The sequence below is a fragment of the Sturnus vulgaris genome, chromosome 13, assembly GCF_052056855.1.
Source record: "Sturnus vulgaris isolate bStuVul1 chromosome 13, bStuVul1.hap1, whole genome shotgun sequence".
In the NCBI taxonomy this organism is placed as follows: domain Eukaryota; kingdom Metazoa; phylum Chordata; class Aves; order Passeriformes; family Sturnidae; genus Sturnus; species Sturnus vulgaris.
The window spans coordinates 14,929,530-14,948,905 of NC_142255.1; the positions used below are offsets into that span (position 1 = coordinate 14,929,530).

The 19,376-nt window shown below is 46.5% G+C and overlaps 1 protein-coding gene across 6 annotated transcripts in view; it reads left to right on the top strand.

The window, feature by feature from the left end:
* Positions 1-19,203, top strand: part of CHD2 (chromodomain helicase DNA binding protein 2) — an 84,633-nt gene extending 65,430 nt beyond the window's left edge. For all 6 annotated transcript variants that reach the window (XM_088172636.1, XM_088172641.1, XM_088172638.1 and 3 more), the window contains 19 exons: positions 153-302; positions 893-1,041; positions 1,552-1,648; positions 2,377-2,469; positions 2,953-3,126; positions 4,022-4,197; positions 5,646-5,687; positions 6,646-6,785; positions 7,497-7,635; positions 7,774-7,924; positions 9,217-9,339; positions 9,656-9,784; positions 10,523-10,663; positions 11,803-11,937; positions 13,024-13,202; positions 13,759-13,858; positions 14,335-14,551; positions 15,363-15,612; positions 15,719-19,203. In XM_088172636.1, coding sequence (XP_088028762.1) covers positions 153-302; positions 893-1,041; positions 1,552-1,648; positions 2,377-2,469; positions 2,953-3,126; positions 4,022-4,197; positions 5,646-5,687; positions 6,646-6,785; positions 7,497-7,635; positions 7,774-7,924; positions 9,217-9,339; positions 9,656-9,784; positions 10,523-10,663; positions 11,803-11,937; positions 13,024-13,202; positions 13,759-13,858; positions 14,335-14,551; positions 15,363-15,612; positions 15,719-16,055 — 2,922 coding nt within the window. In that variant the 3' untranslated portion in view covers positions 16,056-19,203. The remainder of the gene's footprint in view (positions 1-152; positions 303-892; positions 1,042-1,551; positions 1,649-2,376; positions 2,470-2,952; positions 3,127-4,021; positions 4,198-5,645; positions 5,688-6,645; positions 6,786-7,496; positions 7,636-7,773; positions 7,925-9,216; positions 9,340-9,655; positions 9,785-10,522; positions 10,664-11,802; positions 11,938-13,023; positions 13,203-13,758; positions 13,859-14,334; positions 14,552-15,362; positions 15,613-15,718) is intronic.
* The last annotated feature ends 173 nt before the right edge of the window (positions 19,204-19,376 follow it).

Sequence of the window (19,376 nt, forward strand, 5' to 3'; positions counted from 1 at the left end):
GGGAAACAAATCCTTTTTCTGCTTTGAGAAGGATGAGTGCAACAGAGCCTTCCCTCCATTTCTTTCTACAGCTTTTGAGTCACCATTGCTATTTTATGCCCACAGTTACAAGCTGGTTAACTCGTGGATGCTTTTTATTTTTTCATTCCCAGGACTTCTGTTTCTTGTTGTCAACACGAGCTGGAGGGCTGGGAATTAATTTGGCCTCTGCTGATACTGTTGTTATCTTTGACTCGGACTGGAACCCCCAAAATGATCTTCAGGCTCAGGCCCGAGCTCATCGGATTGGACAGAAGAAGCAGGTCAGAAGAGCTGCCTGGGTTCTTTTCACTGTGGCTTCAGTGTGTGCATCTAAACATCCTCCCACCTCCCCAAAGCTTCTGAAAACATGGGCTTTTTGTCCCAGTCCTTGCTCCAGAGAGTGCTACCTGAGGGACTCTTATTTAAAACGTAGGAGACAATAAAACAGCCCAGATTTGCCAGGTGCCAAGTCTTTCTGTTGGTTTTGAGCAAACCTAGAGCCCAACCCATGGCATTGCACTTCTCAGCCTAGTCCTAGTGGACTCTGTTTTTTCTTGCCCTGAAAAACTTAAAAAGTAGAACATCCACCTTTGCTAGGTGAAAAGTGAGTTTGGTGTTAGTTTGAATTTAGAGTGATTGTTTCAGAAGATCTTTATTCTGTGCTTAGGCACACTACAGGGTCTGTGTTAACCATCCTGATTTTAACTGGATCTCCTGAGATACAGAGAGAATGTGCTTGTTTTTCTTCTGAAAAAGCACATCTGTACATGAAGAGACAATGTCAGCAGCCTAGTGAAAACAGCTGAGGGATGCATTGCTGTATCAGCAGAGCCTGTCCAGAAAATAGCCGTGCTCTCTTTCTGCCTCTCAGGTGAATATTTACCGCCTGGTCACAAAGGGGACAGTGGAGGAGGAGATCATTGAGAGAGCCAAGAAGAAAATGGTGCTGGATCATTTGGTCATCCAGCGTATGGACACCACTGGCCGGACTGTTCTGGACAACAACTCTGGGAGATCCAAGTACGTGACTGTGTCAGGAGGCAGAAATGTCAGGAACACGTGGCATAACCAACTTTGCCTGCTGGCATTTCCCAGTATTTATTTGATAGGGTACAGGGCAGAAGGCTAATAAATAATGGCAGCTTCCACTGATTTGGCTTCTGCAGCCATTAATTTGGACACATAGGATAAAGATGATCAGAAATTTAAAACTAGTTTTAAGGCACTACTTGTTTTTGCTTCTGTCTTCTACCCAGAGATCATCCTGGTCTGAGGGAAGCTGGCTGTGGAACAGCTGCATTTTGGCAGTGACCTCAGATTCTCTTCATTTCCCCCAGTAGATGGAGACGGTTCCTATTGGAGTCTTTGTCTGTGCTAGAGCAGGAAAGAAATTAATAACAAAGCTTTTCATAGTGCTGGGTAGAAAACTTACTTCTTGATTCAATTATAAAAAAACTTTGGTATGGTTTTGTGCTGTAGCAGTTCTGTCTGAATAGCTCAAAACACCTTTCCCTTCTCTTGTTCTTGCAGCTCAAATCCCTTCAACAAAGAGGAGCTGACAGCTATTTTGAAGTTTGGAGCTGAAGATCTTTTCAAGGAGCTTGAAGGGGAAGAGTCAGAGCCTCAGGTAGTTTGAAATTGAAATCACATAGCAGTTTGTAGTGCTCTCCAGGTCTGCAAAAGGGACTATGTGGTTGCTCCTGCTTTTTTCTTGCCCTGTGCATGAGAGCAGGTTAGTGAATAGGACATGTGGGAGTCTGGAGGAACTGAAAGCAGAATCTGGATCGGGGGATCATGGGTTGAGGAGAGCCTTGTTGTTGGGGATTAAATAGTAGTGGTCACCAAGGCAAGTCCCTTGCCTCCTGAGGATTATTAGCTAGTGACAGCACAATCTGCTGAAGGCTCCTCTCCCTGCCTCTTCTGAGCACTTGTTCAGCATCCTCTTTTGGTGGTTCTGAATGAAGCAGGAGTCAGCACAGTGCAGTGAACAGCTCGCTGTCTCCTACCTCAGTGCAACATTGCTTGACAGTTTAGCATTAAGTGTTTTGACCAATTCTCTTAATGGCCCAAGCAGCAGAGCTTCCCCCCAGGGAAACAGTCAACAGTTCATGCATTTCACTGCCTGGAAATTTTCCCCACTGTTCAGCCTTGATGGTCCTTTCCTTCTGTTCTGTCACCTTATTTGTACTTTGTTGTACCACTTGAGATAGTTCATCCCTGCCCTGTGGGATGACACCCTGCAGATATTTGCACTTTATTTAGCTCATATCAGCACACAAGTCTGTTCTCAAAGCCTCTTACTTCCTGCTGTGCCTGGCACCCTCCACTTTATCCCTCCTTGTCCCTGGCTGGCAGGAGATGGACATCGATGAGATTCTGCGTCTGGCTGAAACACGGGAGAATGAGGTGTCCACCAGTGCCACCGACGAGCTGCTCTCACAGTTCAAGGTAGGGACCCCCAGGCCCTGTACTGGGGTGTGGGAATGTGGATCCCCACACCCTGCCATGGTGGTGAGGTCAGCAACAGGCAGGAACACCTCGGGGAGATCACAGAGTCACAGAATGGTTTGGGCTGGAAGGGAACTTAAAGATCATCCAGTTCCAACCCCCCTGATGTAGGTATTAATTTAATTTCAAGAAAATGGTTTCAAAGGCTGCGAATAAAATGCAGAATTTACCAAATTTGGAAAGAAACCCAATAATTTATAAATACTCAGCAGTACTTCTTAAACTGCACGTACTTCCTCAAAAGCTGTTAGTCCAAAGACGTGGCAAGGAGCCAGGAATGTAGTGACATAGGGATCAATTATGAAGGAGTTATGGAAGTGTTGGCAGAATTCCTATGGAGAAGGAGTTGAGGCTTAGCAGACAGCTCTGGAGTGTTCCTGCCAGGGGAGGCAATTGCTGAAACTTCTCCTTTGCTTGTAAAAGGTTGCCAACTTTGCAACTATGGAAGAGGAAGAGACAGAGCTGGATGAGCGGTCCCAGAAGGACTGGGATGATATCATTCCAGAAGAGCAGAGGAAAAAGGTGGAGGAGGAAGAAAGGCAGAAAGAATTGGAGGAAATCTACATGCTGCCTCGAATCCGGAGCTCAACTAAAAAGGTACAGCCCATCTTGAGGGGATGAGAGGCTGGAGAAGAGAGCTGGCAAGGAGAATGCTCAGGGGAAGCCTCCTTGCCATCTGGGCATCTTTCCCTCCTCCAAAGTTAGTTGGGAATGAAGCACAGAGGTAGCACAGTGATCTCTTGTTGGCACTGTGCATTGGACCAATGGTCTGGGATTCTGTATGAGGGCCCAGACTGGACTCACCTTAGCAGACAAAATAAAAAGACTCTGTAGCGATCACAAAGCAAAGTATCCAATTGTATTGGATTTTGCTGCAGATTTTGCCATTTTTTGGCTATCCCTTTTCCTTGGGCTCTCCAGCTCCCTGCATAGCTCTTGCCTAAATCTGGATCCTGAGGAGGAAAAGAGATGGTGTGTTCCCAGGTTCTTCTTTAGGTAATGGGATCTACCCCTATCCAAAAGAAAGCTGAACTGCAAGAATGCTCTGCTGGGACATGGGACTTTAAGGGATTAGAACTCTTCTCTGGGGTGAACTGGGGAAAAGTACTGACATGAAGAACACAGAGAAGGATAATTCATGTTGGAAGAATCCAGATTAATTTCTGAGGTGTCCTGGTTTTCAAAATAGTCTAAGGGACTGGTGGCACAAACCCATGGAAATCAGTATTTTAACATCTTGTAGTAGAGCAAAATGCAATTGTGAAACTGGTGGCTGTAAAAGGAGGATGACCACCACAGGCTCAGCCAGCTGGGAACTAAAGGGGTGTGCAGCCTCTCTGGGTTGTCACATGGGCTCCTGCATCTTCAGGAATGGATGCTCAGGTGTTTTACAGTCCATTAAATAGTGCCAGTGCACGGAGGGACAGAAAAGGTTGTTAGCTGATTAGATGAGCAGTTGCTAACTGTACTGCTGTTTCTCTGGTCCGTGCAGGCTCAGACAAATGACAGTGAATCTGATGCAGAGACCAAGAGAAGGCTTCAGAGATCATCTGGATCAGAAAGCGAGACTGACGATACCGACGACGAGAAGAGACCGAAGCGCAGGGGACGCCCTCGCAGTGTTAGAAAAGACACTGTGGAGGGATTTACTGATGCTGAAATCAGGAGGTCAGTGCTGGACACAAGAGACAGGTCAGAAAACAAATATAGAAATCCCATGCAGGTGGAGAAAATCCCAGATTAGTCCAGGAAGTGTTCACCTGTAAGCACGTCAGTGGTTAGGCAGAGCTGGTTCACTGGCACAGCTTCTGCACCTTTATATAATTCGGTTTGATCCCAGCTGATGACCTGAACATTCAGGTCAGTGCAAACTGGACTGGATTGTCTTTAGTCAGGTTACAGTGAAGCTGGTACCTTCCTAAAATTAATCTGTGCTGTAACTGCCCTTTGTGGGCCAAGTGGATGGAGCTAATACCATATAGCATGTGAGGTCTTAGGTTCCATGAGCTGCAGAGCTGGAGAAGCCAAGGGCTGTGGCCTTCCTGACATTTTTCTGGCAGTCATCCTGCTGATTTAAGCTCTCAGGGAAAGGCAGGCTCTGGCAAAATGACCTCATGAGAAGCTCTGGTCCTGTTGATCCGAGTGGTTGGTGTCAGTCTCTGATGTCAGCTGGGGACTGAATTTCATTGTTTTCTTCTCCTATCTTCTAATTCTTGAGTTTTTCCCAGAGATCTTTGTCTTACAGTTCTATCCAGATGTTCAGCCAAAGATGGAAGAGAGAGAGTTATGAGTTTTCCTTAACTCTTTCTGTCTCTGAGCTGCTGTATTTTTAAGCAGGAGATATCAGATTTTTGGGCTGTGAATAGCTGCCCCATAACCATCTTGAAACCATGGAGCAGGAAGGACATGTTATAATATGCAATATAACAGCCATTTAGGTTATTGTGATGCAGCAGAAAAAGGCTGAAAGAATACAAAATGAAAAAAAAGAAGGCAAAACATGAACAAATTTTAAAAATAACCTGTAATTGTAGCCATTGTGTCTACTCGCAGCTCAAGGCAATGTTTGATTGCAGCAACTCTTGCCCTAAAGTTGTGTTAGCCACAGCAGGGATTTTCACAATAAAAATAAGACATGAAAATAAATAGCAAACCTCGTCTGCAAACCTCTGTGATCGATTGAACCACATTTGGCTCTTCTGTGATGGTTGTTACATTTACAGCCTGGGCTTTAAAATTACTAATGACATTGATTTAATGCCTCTTTTCTTCCTGGAAAAATGAAGTTAATAATTACCAACATGGTGTGAGCCAATGCTTTCTTCTATTTTTTTTTTGCCCTACAGTTACCACTCTCCTCTTTTTTTTCCCCTCATCTGTCAAACACTCAGCATTCATAATAATGTTGTGTTCTTCTTCAGCCAAGGTCACAAAACTCTTTGTGGGGGCTAATGGATGAGGCTTCCCAGTGCTGAGAGATGCTGAGCTGATCGGTGGGGAATGCAAGGGTGATAATGTGACAGACTGTAATTAATATATTCAAACATATTTGTGATATTGGATCTACTTTTTTATGGCAGTTAGTTTAGGTTTTTTTTGTTTTTTTTTCTCCTTAGGTTTATCAAGGCTTACAAGAAGTTTGGATTGCCTCTTGAACGGTGAGTCCCAGCCTGGCCCTGCTCCAGAGGGGAATCATGGAGGCACATTGTACTTCTGAGCACAGCCAGGCACACACTGCTCTGGGTGTTTGACACAACCTCCACACACAGCACCAGCCTTTCTGTCCTGCCATCAGACCCCAAGCACTGCTGTACAGTCCCTGATGTCTCTGTTGATGGGCACTGATGAATGGTGGCTAAAAACCAGCTGGAGCTGTTGTGGCTCCAGGCTGTGACACAGCAGTGTCCTGCTGGCACAGTCTGCCCCTTGGGGCATTGCCACTCTGCCCAGAAAGGAGAGGGAACAGCTGTCAGAGCAGCAAATGTTACCCAAAATGCTTTCCAAGCTTCTCTATGCACGTAAGCCTCAGGACTGAATTTGGAGCATCTTTCCATCCTCTGTCCCTCCTGAAGGGAAGCAAAGAGAGGCACCATCCTCGAACGTGGATCTGCAGAGCCCTGGCCCTGTGCTGGCTCTGGAAAGGTGTCAGGGCTGAGGCAGAGGTTCCTGAATGTATTTATTGTAGTTCAGTGCTTTTTCAGCTGGTTCTACTCTTCTGGTATGAAACACAAGGTTTGTGTGTGAGTCTTGATGTTACTGACTTCAGGTAGGCAAAAGGGACAGCAGATGGCAGCTTTGGACCATCAAATGGAGTTAATGTGGACCTGGAAAAGCCTGAGGGAATACTGGACAGTCATGGAGGGTCCCTGTTGTCCCCAAGATAGAAAGTTCTCACCTTTGCTTTGGTACTAAAAAATCCAGAGGATTGGATCAGTTTCTCTACATCTGCGCTGCAGCTGTTAGACCAAAAAAAAGACAAAAACTGGGTTGTTTCCTGCATGAACTCGTGCAATTTTCATACATTCATATTTGTACAGCACTGAGTGAAACAATTGAATAAGAAATGACTGAGAGAAGATATGCAGCCTGAAACACAAAACTCTCTGTGTTTCCCAGGTTGGAGTGCATTGCCCGGGATGCTGAGCTGGTGGATAAGTCTGTGGCTGACCTGAAGCGGTTAGGGGAGCTCATCCACAACAGCTGTGTGTCAGCAATGCAGGAGTATGAGGAGCAGCTGAAGGAAAATCCAGCGGAAGGTAGGTTGTGTGCTGTGTTAGGATGGTTTTGGGAGTGTTCCATGGAGCTTGTGAGGGAACCATTCCCATGCTGGACAGGGAGGCCACATTGTGACTGAGAACCAATGAACAAGAACACACAAACCACCCCATCTCTGCCAGGCAGCTCTCACCCACAGAGAGGAGACCCTGAGCTTTCTGCTCAGTGCCTCTTGGGTCTGTCAACTTCTGCTGGACATGAGTTTTTGGGTGGAGAGGCTGAAGTGACCAGCTTATTGAATGCTGGGCCACAAAGCAAAGCAGATCTTATTTTAACTGCTCCTGGGACTGGAAATCAAACTGGTGCTGTGTACTCCACAGTAGAGCTGGATCCACAGTTAGCAATTCCCAGAGCTGGAATCACCACCCACTCTCTGTCTGGCTATTCTTTGCTGTTTGTTTGGACATACAGAGTCAGGGATGGATTTCCTGCTGGGTCTCTGCCTGTTGCAGCTGACCAAGACTGCAGAATCAATAGCTCCAGCGTACTTGCAAGTATTTTTAAGAAAATTATACTGGGAGGTGTTTAGATTGCAGATCTAATTGAGTTAATGGAAGAAAACTTATATTTTGGGACTTATGTTTAAATAAGAGGTTGCAGACAAGGTCTTTATCAATGTCTGTGAAGCCATTTTACAGAGACACTTCCTTCTGTAAGAGTTCTCTTAATTGCTGTGTTTTATTGCTGAGCAGGGAAAGGACCTGGGAAGAGACGAGGTCCTACCATCAAGATTTCTGGTGTCCAAGTCAATGTGAAATCCATCATCCAGCATGAAGAGGAGTTTGAAATGCTGCACAAATCCATTCCCTCGGACCCAGAGGAGAGGAAGAAGTGAGTTTGGCTAAGTAGGCAATGCAGAAAGAGGCTCAGGGAATTTGGATTTTGTAGTGGAAAGAGAATAGCCTGGATGTGTGGATTTGCTTTATCCTCCACAGCATTAAAAGTAGCTCGTGTTTGAAATGCCTTTAGGTACCGCCTGACGTGCCGTGTCAAAGCTGCTCATTTTGATGTAGACTGGGGAGTGGAGGAGGATTCTCGCTTGTTAGTGGGAATTTACGAGCATGGTTATGGAAACTGGGAGCTAATTAAAACAGATCCGGAGTTGAAGTTATCTGATAAGGTAGGTTGCTTTGCTTGGTGCTTCCATTGGGTCCATTGCAGTACTCATAGCAAACATGCCTCATTTACTCCAGAAACAGATGATTGTGCTTGTAACTACTCCAAAAATAATGATAAATAATAATGAGGAAAACAGTGACCTTCATGGAATGTTGCATGCTCGATGGAAAAAGCAGAGTTGTGTCATTTGGTAGGCAGTACCAGGTGAACCACACTGAAGTGATGCAGGCAGGAAATGGCAGTACTGACATGTGTGGTTCCATGCACAGAATAGAAGAGGCTGTGATGTGATGTTTCCTTGAGCATCTCACAAGAAGCTGAGTGTGAATTTCTGAGTGGAAATAATTTTTCACAGATTTGACACTGCTCATGTCAAGGCTGGTCTGTGTTAGCTTTGAGGGTATGGTTACATGACTGGGAATGGCAGCACAGCCAGCTGGAAAGCCTCCATCTAGTTCTTCTGTTCCTCAGTCAGCCCCACAAGAACAGTTTACAGGCACCATGTTGAAATGATCTGGGTTAAAAATAATCCACCATCCGTTGTGTCAGTGTGGTGGAAAGAGGGTGGAAAGAGTGTGGAAAGTGCAGCACAGGGCTGAGGAGCACTGGGAATCTCCACACCAGCTTTGCTGCCAGCATGCAGCATTCCTGTGACATCTCTGCTGGTGCTTCTAGCAAAGATCAGGCTCTGCCTCAGAGCCCTGCATGTGTGGAGCTCACAAAGGCATTTTGCAATGGAAACAGCTGCTGAGACATGCCACCCATTTTCCAGTGAAGTATGAAGCAAACCTAGCAAATCTAGCAAGCTATTTCCTCCACAAAGTGTCACCTTTCAGCCTTGTTTTCCACTAAAAATTGTGCATCTGTGCCCCTGCTGTAGCGATGTCTCAGGTTACCACAGTGACTGGGCTGCTGTGACCAAGCTGTCACAAACAAATCTCAAGTGTCAAGGCCAGTGGATTCAGTTTTGCAACTCGAGGTCCCAAATATAACTTGTAAAGGATTTTTTTGCTTCGAGAGAACTTAGCAAGCTTGCAAGGCTTAGCAAGCCTTGGGATCCTTTAACTTCTGCAGGATTCCAAGGGGAGGGATGCTTGCTTGCTAGGAGCTTTGCCTTTGGCCAGATAGGGACAGTCTGAGAGGGGGAAGGAAGGCTTGAGCCTTCTTGTTCCCCCAGAAGGTGCAGCATCTGCTGCCCTTTGCTGGGCCTGGAAGGGCAGCTGCTAATGTGCAAGTCTGTTGTCAAGCTTTGTGCATATGGGTATATGTATTTTTTTTTCTGCTTTATCAAAGATCCTACCTGTTGAGACAGATAAGAAACCTCAGGGAAAACAGCTTCAAACCCGAGTTGATTATCTACTGAAACTGCTGAAAAAAGATCTGGACAAGAAAGAAAACATGAAAGATGGGGAAGAGGTGAGATGTGGCTGCTTGATTTTGGGGGTTTCAGGGGGAGTGGTTGGAGACACCCTGTGTTCTCAGGTCACCAGACATCATTTCTGTGAAAGAGTATGGACTTCTCTGTTGTCTGATTGCATTGTGATGTTTCTCATTTAAATGATAATAAATAAGGGGCAGGTTATTACTGCACTTACTGAAGGATTTGGGCTCGTCAGACTTCCTGCCAGCTTGTAGGACCTGCAGCTGTTTGCACAATGTTCAGGAGATGGGAAATGTCCCCAGGAAGTAGCTGTAGCTATTTGCTTTCCCTGACTTGTTCTGTTTTTACCAGGGCAAGCTAAAGAAGAGGAAACCACGAGTAAAGAAAGAGAACAAGGCTCCCAAAGTCAAAGATGAGCATGGGAATGAACTCTCCTCTCCTCGGCACTCCGACAACCAGTCAGAAGAAGGTGAAGTCAAGGTGAGTCAGCTTTGCTGAGCAGTGGCTTTTCCAGGTTTCCTCGGGCTGTTGCTGCCCAAGCTTACCTTGGGAAGCATTCCCAGCAAAGCCCCCAGGAGTCAGAGGCACTAAGAGCAAATTCCCACACGATTGCAAACTCACCAAACCACCCATACAGCCATTGGTGTGAAAGAAGGACCTTTCCCACCTATTCTTTTAGGTCAGTGCTTTAAGGGATTTGGGGCATCCCAGAATGGCCACAAACATCCACATATTGACTCAGGGGAAAGGTTGTCTCAGGACAAAGCCTGTTTCCCTTATAAAGGAGAGAAAGAATTGTTTCCCTCTCCTTTTGAGCATGTCAGCCCGTGGTGAAGCTGGAGTTTACCAAGGTCATGCTGTTACTTAGAAAATGTTCAGTCTTTGAGTGGTTTGGCTTGTAGTCTGAAGCTTTTTGTTCGTGTGCTGATCAGTATCTACCTCAGGGGCTGAGTGTTCTGGAGCACAGCTGGCACAGGAGAGCAGGGCTGCTCTGCAGCTTGCCAGCTTGTCACAGAGTGGAGCTGGTCTGGTTTTCATACCCTTTTGTCACGTTTAGGGAGATGGCAGCTGCTTGAGCAGGGCTCGATGTCTGCTTAAAGAGGTGTGAGGGTAAATCTGGATGGACCTCAAAAGTTGCCTGTGTTTTAAGGATGTTTTATGGAAGAAAATGTACATGAGGTGAGGGACTCCAACTTTGTGCTGTGACTGATGTTCTAGGAGGATGGCTTGGACAAGAGCCCAGTAAAAAAGAAACAAAAGAAGAAAGAGAACAAAGAGAACAAGGAAAAACAGACATCCTCTAAGAAAGAAAAGGAAAGCGATAAAGAGAAAAAGAAGACAAAAGACAAGAAAGAGAAGGTATGTGGAACTTTCAGGAACAGCTTGATAGGGAAGTCCCTGAGCAGGACAAACTGTAAGACTTAGTATTTATTAAAGGCCCTGTGTGAAGAGACATCAGTGAAGCACGGTGGGGTGAGGGGCTATCTCTTTTTCAGCCCTTCTGAATTGCCATAAAAAGAAAAGGCAATATATGTCCTAAAGCCTCATGGAATGTGATCAAAACGGAAGAGATTTTGTCAGATTGCCTTTAAAGCAATGGATATGGCCACAGAGCTGATGTTAAGGAAGAACAGAGAAAGAGCCTGGAGCACTCAGATCAAAGTTCTGTCCAGTTGTGATTTATCACAGGCTTGGCAGCTCCTTGTCTGTATTTCCCTTTAATTTAAACTCACCCAAATGACCCAAGTGTCCGCACCGTGAAGACTGTAAGTTGTCATTGTCACTGTTCAGGACTCAACAGAATGAGTATTTCAACATCACTGGTATGCTGGAGACTCAAATGTCTCTTGAATTTTGGGTACAACTGCCCTGAGGCTGGGTGCAAATTGGAAGGGGGGTAAAAACTTCCATAATAATGACCTGAAGTACCTGTCCAAGGAACAGGTATATACTGCATGCCCAGTGTATTTTGACATTGAGGTCACAAGTGCAAACTAAGAAGTTTTGTTGCCTATGTAGGGGAAAGTTTGCTTTCCAGTGATTTTTGGTATGGCTTTGACTGTAAATAATATATGACTGTAAATAATATAGGTAAAAATGTACATGAACAGGGCATGATTTGAGAACTAGTGATATCACATAAAGTTGCAGATCCTTGTACACATGAGACTACCCTGAGCTCTGTCCTTTGCAAGGGAGAGATACTGTTTGTTTTAACCTCTCTTCCAAGTCTTCAACACTGGTTTCTCCCCATGAGTGTGAATATCGTATTTGTGTCCAAACTGTTGGCTCTGACTTCTCCCTGCTCCCTCAGGGATGACGTAAAGCTAAACAGAGCCATTGCAGCTCAACAGTTGGAGGTTTTGGGAGGAAAGTTGTAGGAACAGTGCCCAGGTTTAGCAACTGCCAGTAACAATAGTGTGGAGGTTGTTAGTTGGGTCACTTGGGATCCTCCATTCTGGCTCATTGTGAGATGTGTGTAATTTGTCCTTGTAAAGCCTAAAGGTGGCGAGGCCAAATCTGGGAGTAAAGGGAAGAGATCGCAAGGTCCCGTCCACATCACTGCAGGGAGCGAGCCAATCCCCATTGGAGAAGATGAGGATGATGATCTGGACCAAGAAACATTCAGCATAGTGAGTATTTTCCTTGGGAAATGGGAGGGCAGTGCCCAGAGCCCAGCAAGGCAGCCAAGGTTTGCTCAGATGTCATCCAAGGACGTGTTTTAGGTGTTGGGGTGTGAACCCCCTCCTAGTGCCCCACAGGGGTTTCCTCTGGCTGATCTGAGAGCAGGGCAAGACAACCCTGGACAAGAGCTGCCCACCAGTGCTGCCAGCCTGTCAGCAGAGCATGCACAAGGGCTCTCTGCTTCACCTGGTGACTTCCCACAGCTCAGCTGGCAGCCCTGGCTTACAGAAGACCCTGCAGCCTTACATTCCCTCTCCTGTAGAAGGCAAGGAGCCACTGAAGCTCTTTCAGGCAAGGAAATGCAGGAGAGTTTTGAGGGTGAACTTGTAGGAGGTGCTGAGCTGTGTAAGTGCTCTCACAGCAAACATGCCCACAAGGCTCATTGTAAAAATTGCCTTTTAGTAAAAGTTGTCATGACTGATTCTCCTTGGCTGAAATACCACTTCTTAAAAGCAGTTCTCTCAATGAAAATCTCTGTATTTGCTACAAATCCTGTGAGGATTTATGTCTTTTTCTTTAACTTTCCTTCTGTGATGCACAAAAGATCCAGGCAGGCAGTCAAAAAACCTGTCTGATTTCCTATCTGGGTGCGGTGTTGATGTGCCCAGGCTGAAAAACATGGTGCTTTCATCTCATGTCTGTCAGTTTTGGTAAAAGCAAGCATTAAAGTGACCAGAGATGGGATTGGACAGGATTGAGTTGAGCAGTCTGTCAGGTGGGGTGGCTGGTTCAGTGTGTGGACGCTTGGATAAACTTCCCTGCCTGCCACAGGATCCGTGCAGGGGCAGACCATGTGTGGTTACTGATTGCAAAGCAAATTGTTTCCCCCTAAAAGGCAGGGGGAATGGGGGTGGGGAGACTTGTCTTTTACTGATTATTGTCTGCAGCTTGTCTAACAATTTGCTATTTAATAGCTGATTTCTCCTTGCCTAATGGGCAGATAAAGCTAAACGAGCTTCTTTTCAATTAACAGGGCAATGACGTAGAGCCCTCTGCCAAATTAATCACTTTCTCCTCTCTATTGCTCTTTCAAGTGCAAGGAAAGGATGAGACCAGTCAAAAAAGCACTGAAGCAACTTGATAAGCCTGATAAGGGACTGACAGTTCAGGAACAGCTGGAGCACACGCGCAACTGCCTCCTAAAAATTGGTGATCGCATCTCTGAGTGCCTTAAAGCCTACACTGACCAGGATCACATCAAGCTATGGAGAAGGTGAGGGATCATTTTGTTTTCCTTAGCTGATCTAGGATATTTTGAAATGGTAGTCAGAGGCTGCTGTTTTTTCTTTGGATGGATGTGCCATTTGCCTCTTACTTAACCCATGAAATCTTGTGTTTTCTGGTCCACTCAATCTACAGAATCATAGAATCATGGAATGGTTTGGGTTGGGAGGAACCTTAAATATCACCCAGTTCCAACCCCCTGCCATGGGCAGGGACACAGTTCACTAGACCAAGTTGCTCAGAGCCCCATTCAGCCTGAACCTTGAACACATCCAGGGATGGTCTTCCATGACCAGTCCTGGGCAAGTGTTTTGTCTTCAAGTTGTCCTGATTTCATTAAAATTGATTTCAAAGCTAAGTCACATAAACCACTGCAAACCTCTTTATTTTACTTGGAAGAGCATGCTTCCAGCCCTCCTGATCATCCTGTCCTAAGCTGAGACTGTTTTCCAGAGAGGGTAGAATGAATATGATGTTGGTTTGGAAGCTGTTGGCAGTTAAACTGCTGCTGTAGCATTTAACAGAAAATGTTCATGTCCTTCTAGGAACCTATGGATATTTGTGTCAAAATTCACAGAATTTGATGCCAGAAAACTACACAAACTCTACAAGATGGCTCATAAGAAAAGATCACAGGAAGAGGAGGTGAGAGCTGAAGTGCTTTCCCTTTGATTTCTGTCCTTAAATGTTGCTGCACTGGAAGTGCCAATTCTTTCTGCCTCTTACCATGTGTGTTCTTTGTTGTTATTGGCAGTGCGTGATTTTTCTCAACATCTAAATAGTCTGATTGCATTTGCCTTCTTTTTCATGTGGCATTTCTGGTCACTTTGTCCTGGCTCTTCTGACCAAGCAAAAGCATTTTTTGGTGTGGCATGTGATGTTCAGTTGCTCTGTGGAGTGAAAAGCCTGGGCATGCTGCCCTGTAGAGATCAGGTGTAGAAGCAGAGCTGCCAAACTGTGCCTGCCCTCCACCACATTTGTGCCGTTCTTGAGCACAGAGAGTTGGCTCTCCAGGTCCTCAAAGAGGAAAATCCGGAGCCTGGCAGACAAGACCATTGCTCACAGTCAGGATCTTTTGGTAGGAGAGCAGCTGAGCTGTATGCCTCTGTTCCACCTTGCAGGAGCAGAAGAAGAAGGAGGACATGTCCAGCATGAAGAAGCCGTTCCGCCCAGAGCCCTCCGGCTCCAGCCGTGATTCCGTGATGTCCCAGTCTCACGTGCCTCACAATCCTCACTCCCAGAAGATGCACATGCCCCCTTCCCACACCCAGCAGCAGATGCACGGCCACCCACGGGACAACTATGGCCATCCAAACAAGAGACATTTCAGCAACACAGGTGAGCACTGGCAAGCCAGGAGAAACTTTCCCTTCTGACCTAATGCTCCTGGACACAAATCCTCTGGGACTTGTGACTGGTCAGGTTGAAAGGTGGTGGTGATGCCTTGGGTTTTAGCTTTTATATTTTTCAGAATCTCTGCTGCTTAGTGTGTAACTCTGAAAACTTCACATTAGGTGTTAGTGAGTTCTCTTCACAGGGTAGTTAGACAAAACAATTCCTTTCTAGCTAGAGAATCAAAGACATCCATTACCCAAAAAGCAGAAACAACCGTGAGGGAAAGGAGGAAAGCCAAGGGGCTGATACTTCATAGCCTGGGGCTGTGTTTGGACAATTAACCCCAATATGTAGATGAACCAAAACTTATAAAAGTGTAAAAACTTGTGACTGAGATCCATCTTGGATTTGATTTGGGTGTAGCTCCGGCCAGGCTCTTGCACTGCCCAAGGTGTATCCTTTCAATAAATACCTATTTTATTCATTTTGCTCTGTCTAGTCTCGGTTCCAGGTCAGCCTTTCCAGGTAACAGTTTGATAGAATATACACTACCACTATACTTACTGCTGGACTAGGAAACATGGTGATGTAGTGAGGAAAAGAATGTAAGAATGGGACAGAATTGCATTTGAGAGGATCATAAAGAAATAGTGAGAAAAAAAAATTCAAAGAATGAAGTTGGGCCCACATAGTTCAGGGAGCAGAAGGTTAAAGGGGCATCATCAATAGCTATTATTTCTTGGAAAGTTCAGGAAGTAAATGGGGTGAAACCAAAGCATGAAGGAGACTCAGAGGTGCTCTTTGCTCATGGCAGACCGAGGAGACTGGCAGAGGGATCGAAAGTTCAACTACGGTGGCAACAGCAACCAGATGTGGGGCGGGGAGCGGCACCACCAGTACGAGCAGCACTGGTACAAGGACCACCACTACGGGGACCGGCGTTCCCGGGGGGATCCCCACCGGAGCTCGGGGAACTACAGACCAAACAACCTGTCCCGAAAGAGGCCCTACGAGCAGTACAACAGCGACCGGGACCACCGGGGCCACCGCGACTACTACGACAGGTGAGGGGCTGCCCTCGCTCAGGGGGCTGGGGGATGTGGGTGAGCATTGCTGGCCGCACAGCCCGGGTTTGGGGAGCTGATCTCCGTCCGGTTTTCCTCTCCACAGGCACCACCACGATTCCAAACGTCGACGGTCCGACGACTTCAGGCCTCAGAACTACCACCAGCAGGATTTCCGGAGGATGTCTGACCACAGGCCACCACCCATGGGGTACCATGGCCAAGGACCTTCGGACCACTACCGGTCCTTCCACACGGACAAACTGGGAGATTACAAACAGCCCCTCCCTCCATCTCACCCTGGCGTGTCGGACCCTCGCTCGCCCCCCTCTCAGAAATCCCCCCACGATTCCAAGTCACCTCTTGATCACAGGTCACCTCTGGATAGGTCGTTGGAACAGAAAAACAATCCAGATTATAACTGGAACATTCGGAAAGCATGAAGTGACTGAGAGGGGGAAGCCCACGTCTGAAATACTGGGATTGATGCGACGGTGGCTGCTTTCTCCAAGCCAGCAACGAGAAACTCTGAACATGCTGCTATCATCTGGCTGGGTCAAGGAAGATTTTGGGGGAGTGGGTGGAGGAAGATTTTCCCTAGTTCTTGATTCTGGTTTAGATTCCCATTTCCTTTCCCCTTTTTTACCATTGAACTGTTCTGTCATGGAACCAGCCTTGCTGCCTCGTTCTTTGTTTTGTTTTTGTTTTCCTCAGTCCAATGGACCCAAGGGAATTTTCCCCAGCCAGTGTTTCCTCAAAAGGAGAAGGCAGATCAATGCTGCTTAGGATGGTGCAGAAGGCTGTGTGCCTGCTCTGACTTGATGTTACATGACAGATGCTGCTTTGGGGTTGGGAATGGGATTTGTGTGTCACCAGCATGGGGTGATGGGAGGATATGTTCAAGGAGGGACAGGAAAGTCCCTCAGCAGCCAAACTTGGTTGAAAAAGGCACTTGATGTCCCTGCAGAATAACTCCAAAGGAGCTGGAGCCATGCTGGTGACAATCCATCACTTTCCTGCCCATGTTATCATTTCCATGTCTTTATCCATTTCAAGAAACTGGCTCTGCTTTGATTGCTGTTGTATCCCCTGCAACAGAGGAGGTGGGGGGGATCTTCCTCTCATCTCCAGAGCTGGAACTGGCAAATCTTGACTCTGGGGGTGAGGGAGCTGGGTTATGGGAAAAAAAGGCCAACTTCTTTAGCAAAGGCTTAGTTCACTTCTAACCAGCAGGAAAGAAATAGAGGTGAGAACAGTATTTCCCAGTGGACAAGGCTCAGAAATTCATAACAAAACACTTTTCTGGCATGGGTAGCTTGGGTGGTCCAGGAACTAATAGATGCTGGCTGAGAGGTGCAGGATCAACAGATGGCTCTGGGGATCCTGAACTCCTAATCTTCCTGCCACTAAAGTCTCTGGGCAAATCATTTCTTTCTGCGCTTCACAAAGCAGTGATCACAAACCTTTACTGTAACCGAAGGATAATGGACGGTAGAGCAAAGTGAAATAGGAATCCAGTGGAGTGATCACTGTTCAGGGAATGGTCACCTTCCTGCCACCTTTCCAGCAGTCAGGAATGACTAAATTGCTAAGAGTACCGGCACTTACAGACCTTTTGTTTGTCTAAATTGGAAATGAGCCTGAGGACTTAGCACCTCAGTGAGCAGGGAGAGAATGAGGAATTCAGGACTGATCTGTAAAGATCCTTGGAGCAAATGTCTTAGAGCCCAGCATGGCAGAGGGAAAATCTGCAGCCCAGCTCAGTGGACTTCAGGGCAAACCCTCCAAGTATTCAAACCACAGCATTTAATGTAAACCAGCATCTGGCCTGGACACTGGTGTGGTGAGAGGGGTTGATTGTGCACATACTGCTGGCCAGAAGCACTTTGGGTGATTATTTTTCAGGCTGGAGTTCCCTGGAGACCACTAAGCTCTCCCAAGAGCCAGGCTTCCCCCAGCGTGGAGTCTGGGGCTGCATCATCACCCAGAGCTCAGTATTAAAGACCTGGCTGTTCCAGACTCCTGTTTGGTGGGGCACAGAAGCTGGGCCTCCTATTAAAATGCCAGTATTTGACCCTAATAAGCTGTGATATCCCTTCCCCAAAAGACTGAGGGCGGATGGGTGTTCAGGGCTGGCTTCCTGACTCCAGCCAGTGCCTTGGAAGGTGCATGCAAACTGACACTAAAACTCCTCCATGCAGTATATCCCTGGAAATCTGCTGCCATCACTCCTCCGGATCCCGCTGCTCCAACGGGACACACGGGAAGTGTTTTGTTCCCCTTTTGCTTTTATATTGCAAGATTTCCACCAAATTCAGGGCAGTTTTGTTTCCTTAGGGGCACTTGCTGCCCTGATCAAGTGTTACACTTGTGTTTACCTGTGCAGGGCGAGGTGAAGGCAAGTCTTCCACAGTCCCCTGGGAGGGGTGGGAGGTGTGGAGAGAGCACGTTTCTGTGGCTTTTCCCACTAAGCTGTGATTGCAGGCTGTGGTATTCAACAAAGAGGTCCTTTCTTTTCAGAGGTATTAGCTTTTAATGTGAAAATGGAAGCAACCTCGGAGGGGCAAAGAGAATTGCTCTTTTTGTCACGGTGGGAAGTCGGTGCCATACTCGTGTAGCAAAGGCAATACTGGCCAACCAGGGTGAGGGTTGGTGCAGGAAAACTTTGGGTCCCAGCAAGAGGCATTTTCTTTGTTGAGGGGGGTTTCTGCTTATCCCAGGTTCCAGGCACGAGGTTGGTTGGGATTTCCTTCTTGTGCAACAGCAAAAGCTTTACCCATATCCACTGGAGAGCTGTCCCCACTGTCACTTTAGCCTGGTGTTGAAGTCACATTATGTCCACTCGTGGTGGGTGGGTCTTTGCTGGGTTTGGCTTTAGTGAAGCTGGAGATTTGGGAGAAAGTCTTCCCTGAGCACACACAGACACACTTATGCATTTTATGTCCCCTCAGCATAGGGACCATAACCAAACACAATCACGGGGACATGAGTGGGATCAGAGGGGACACATCCACAGCCATAAACTTCTCTGTGGTGTTTGTGTCAGCATCTGGTACAGTTCTTCCTTCCAAACCAGCTGTGGGATTCCCTCCAGTCTCTGCAGGAAAAAGCAGTAACTTGCTGGGGTTCAATTTAAAAAAAAAAAAAAAAAAAAGTGTTTCAGCTTGACCTCTTTGGAAATGGTGTAAAGTTACGAGTTCACATGGTGGAAATCCTGCAGACCAAAACCTGCTGTGGGGACAGGCGATGTGGTCCCAACCAAAATGGACACAGAACCGAGTGCTGAGGTCTTTGTGTGAATGGTTTGTGATCCACACAAAAATATTATTCTGCTTTCACCCATTTCCTCCCCACCTCTGCCTCCCCTCTGGGGAGAGAGAAGGACTCTTACTGTAAAAATACGGACTTTTAAACCTGTTGACTAAAAACAGTAATTAATATTAATTTATATTTGTGAAAGAAATGCCACTGTCCTAGTGATTTCTGATGTAAATATGTTGTTTATATAGTATGTATGAAATTTTCCTACATTGTAAAACTGCTGTACTTTTGATTCTTGTATATTAAAAAGTGTTACTGAGATTTTCAGAAGGGCCCCAGCGTGGTGCCTCTGGGGGAGTCCTGTGGCAGCTCTGGGGGCTGGTTTGGGATGACAGGGCCCTTTCCTGCCAGCCTCGTGGATATTTGCACTGTGCAGGAATAACCATGTTCTGCTTGGCTGTTTTTATACAGTTTCACAGTCTGTGGTGATAAAGACTTGGAAG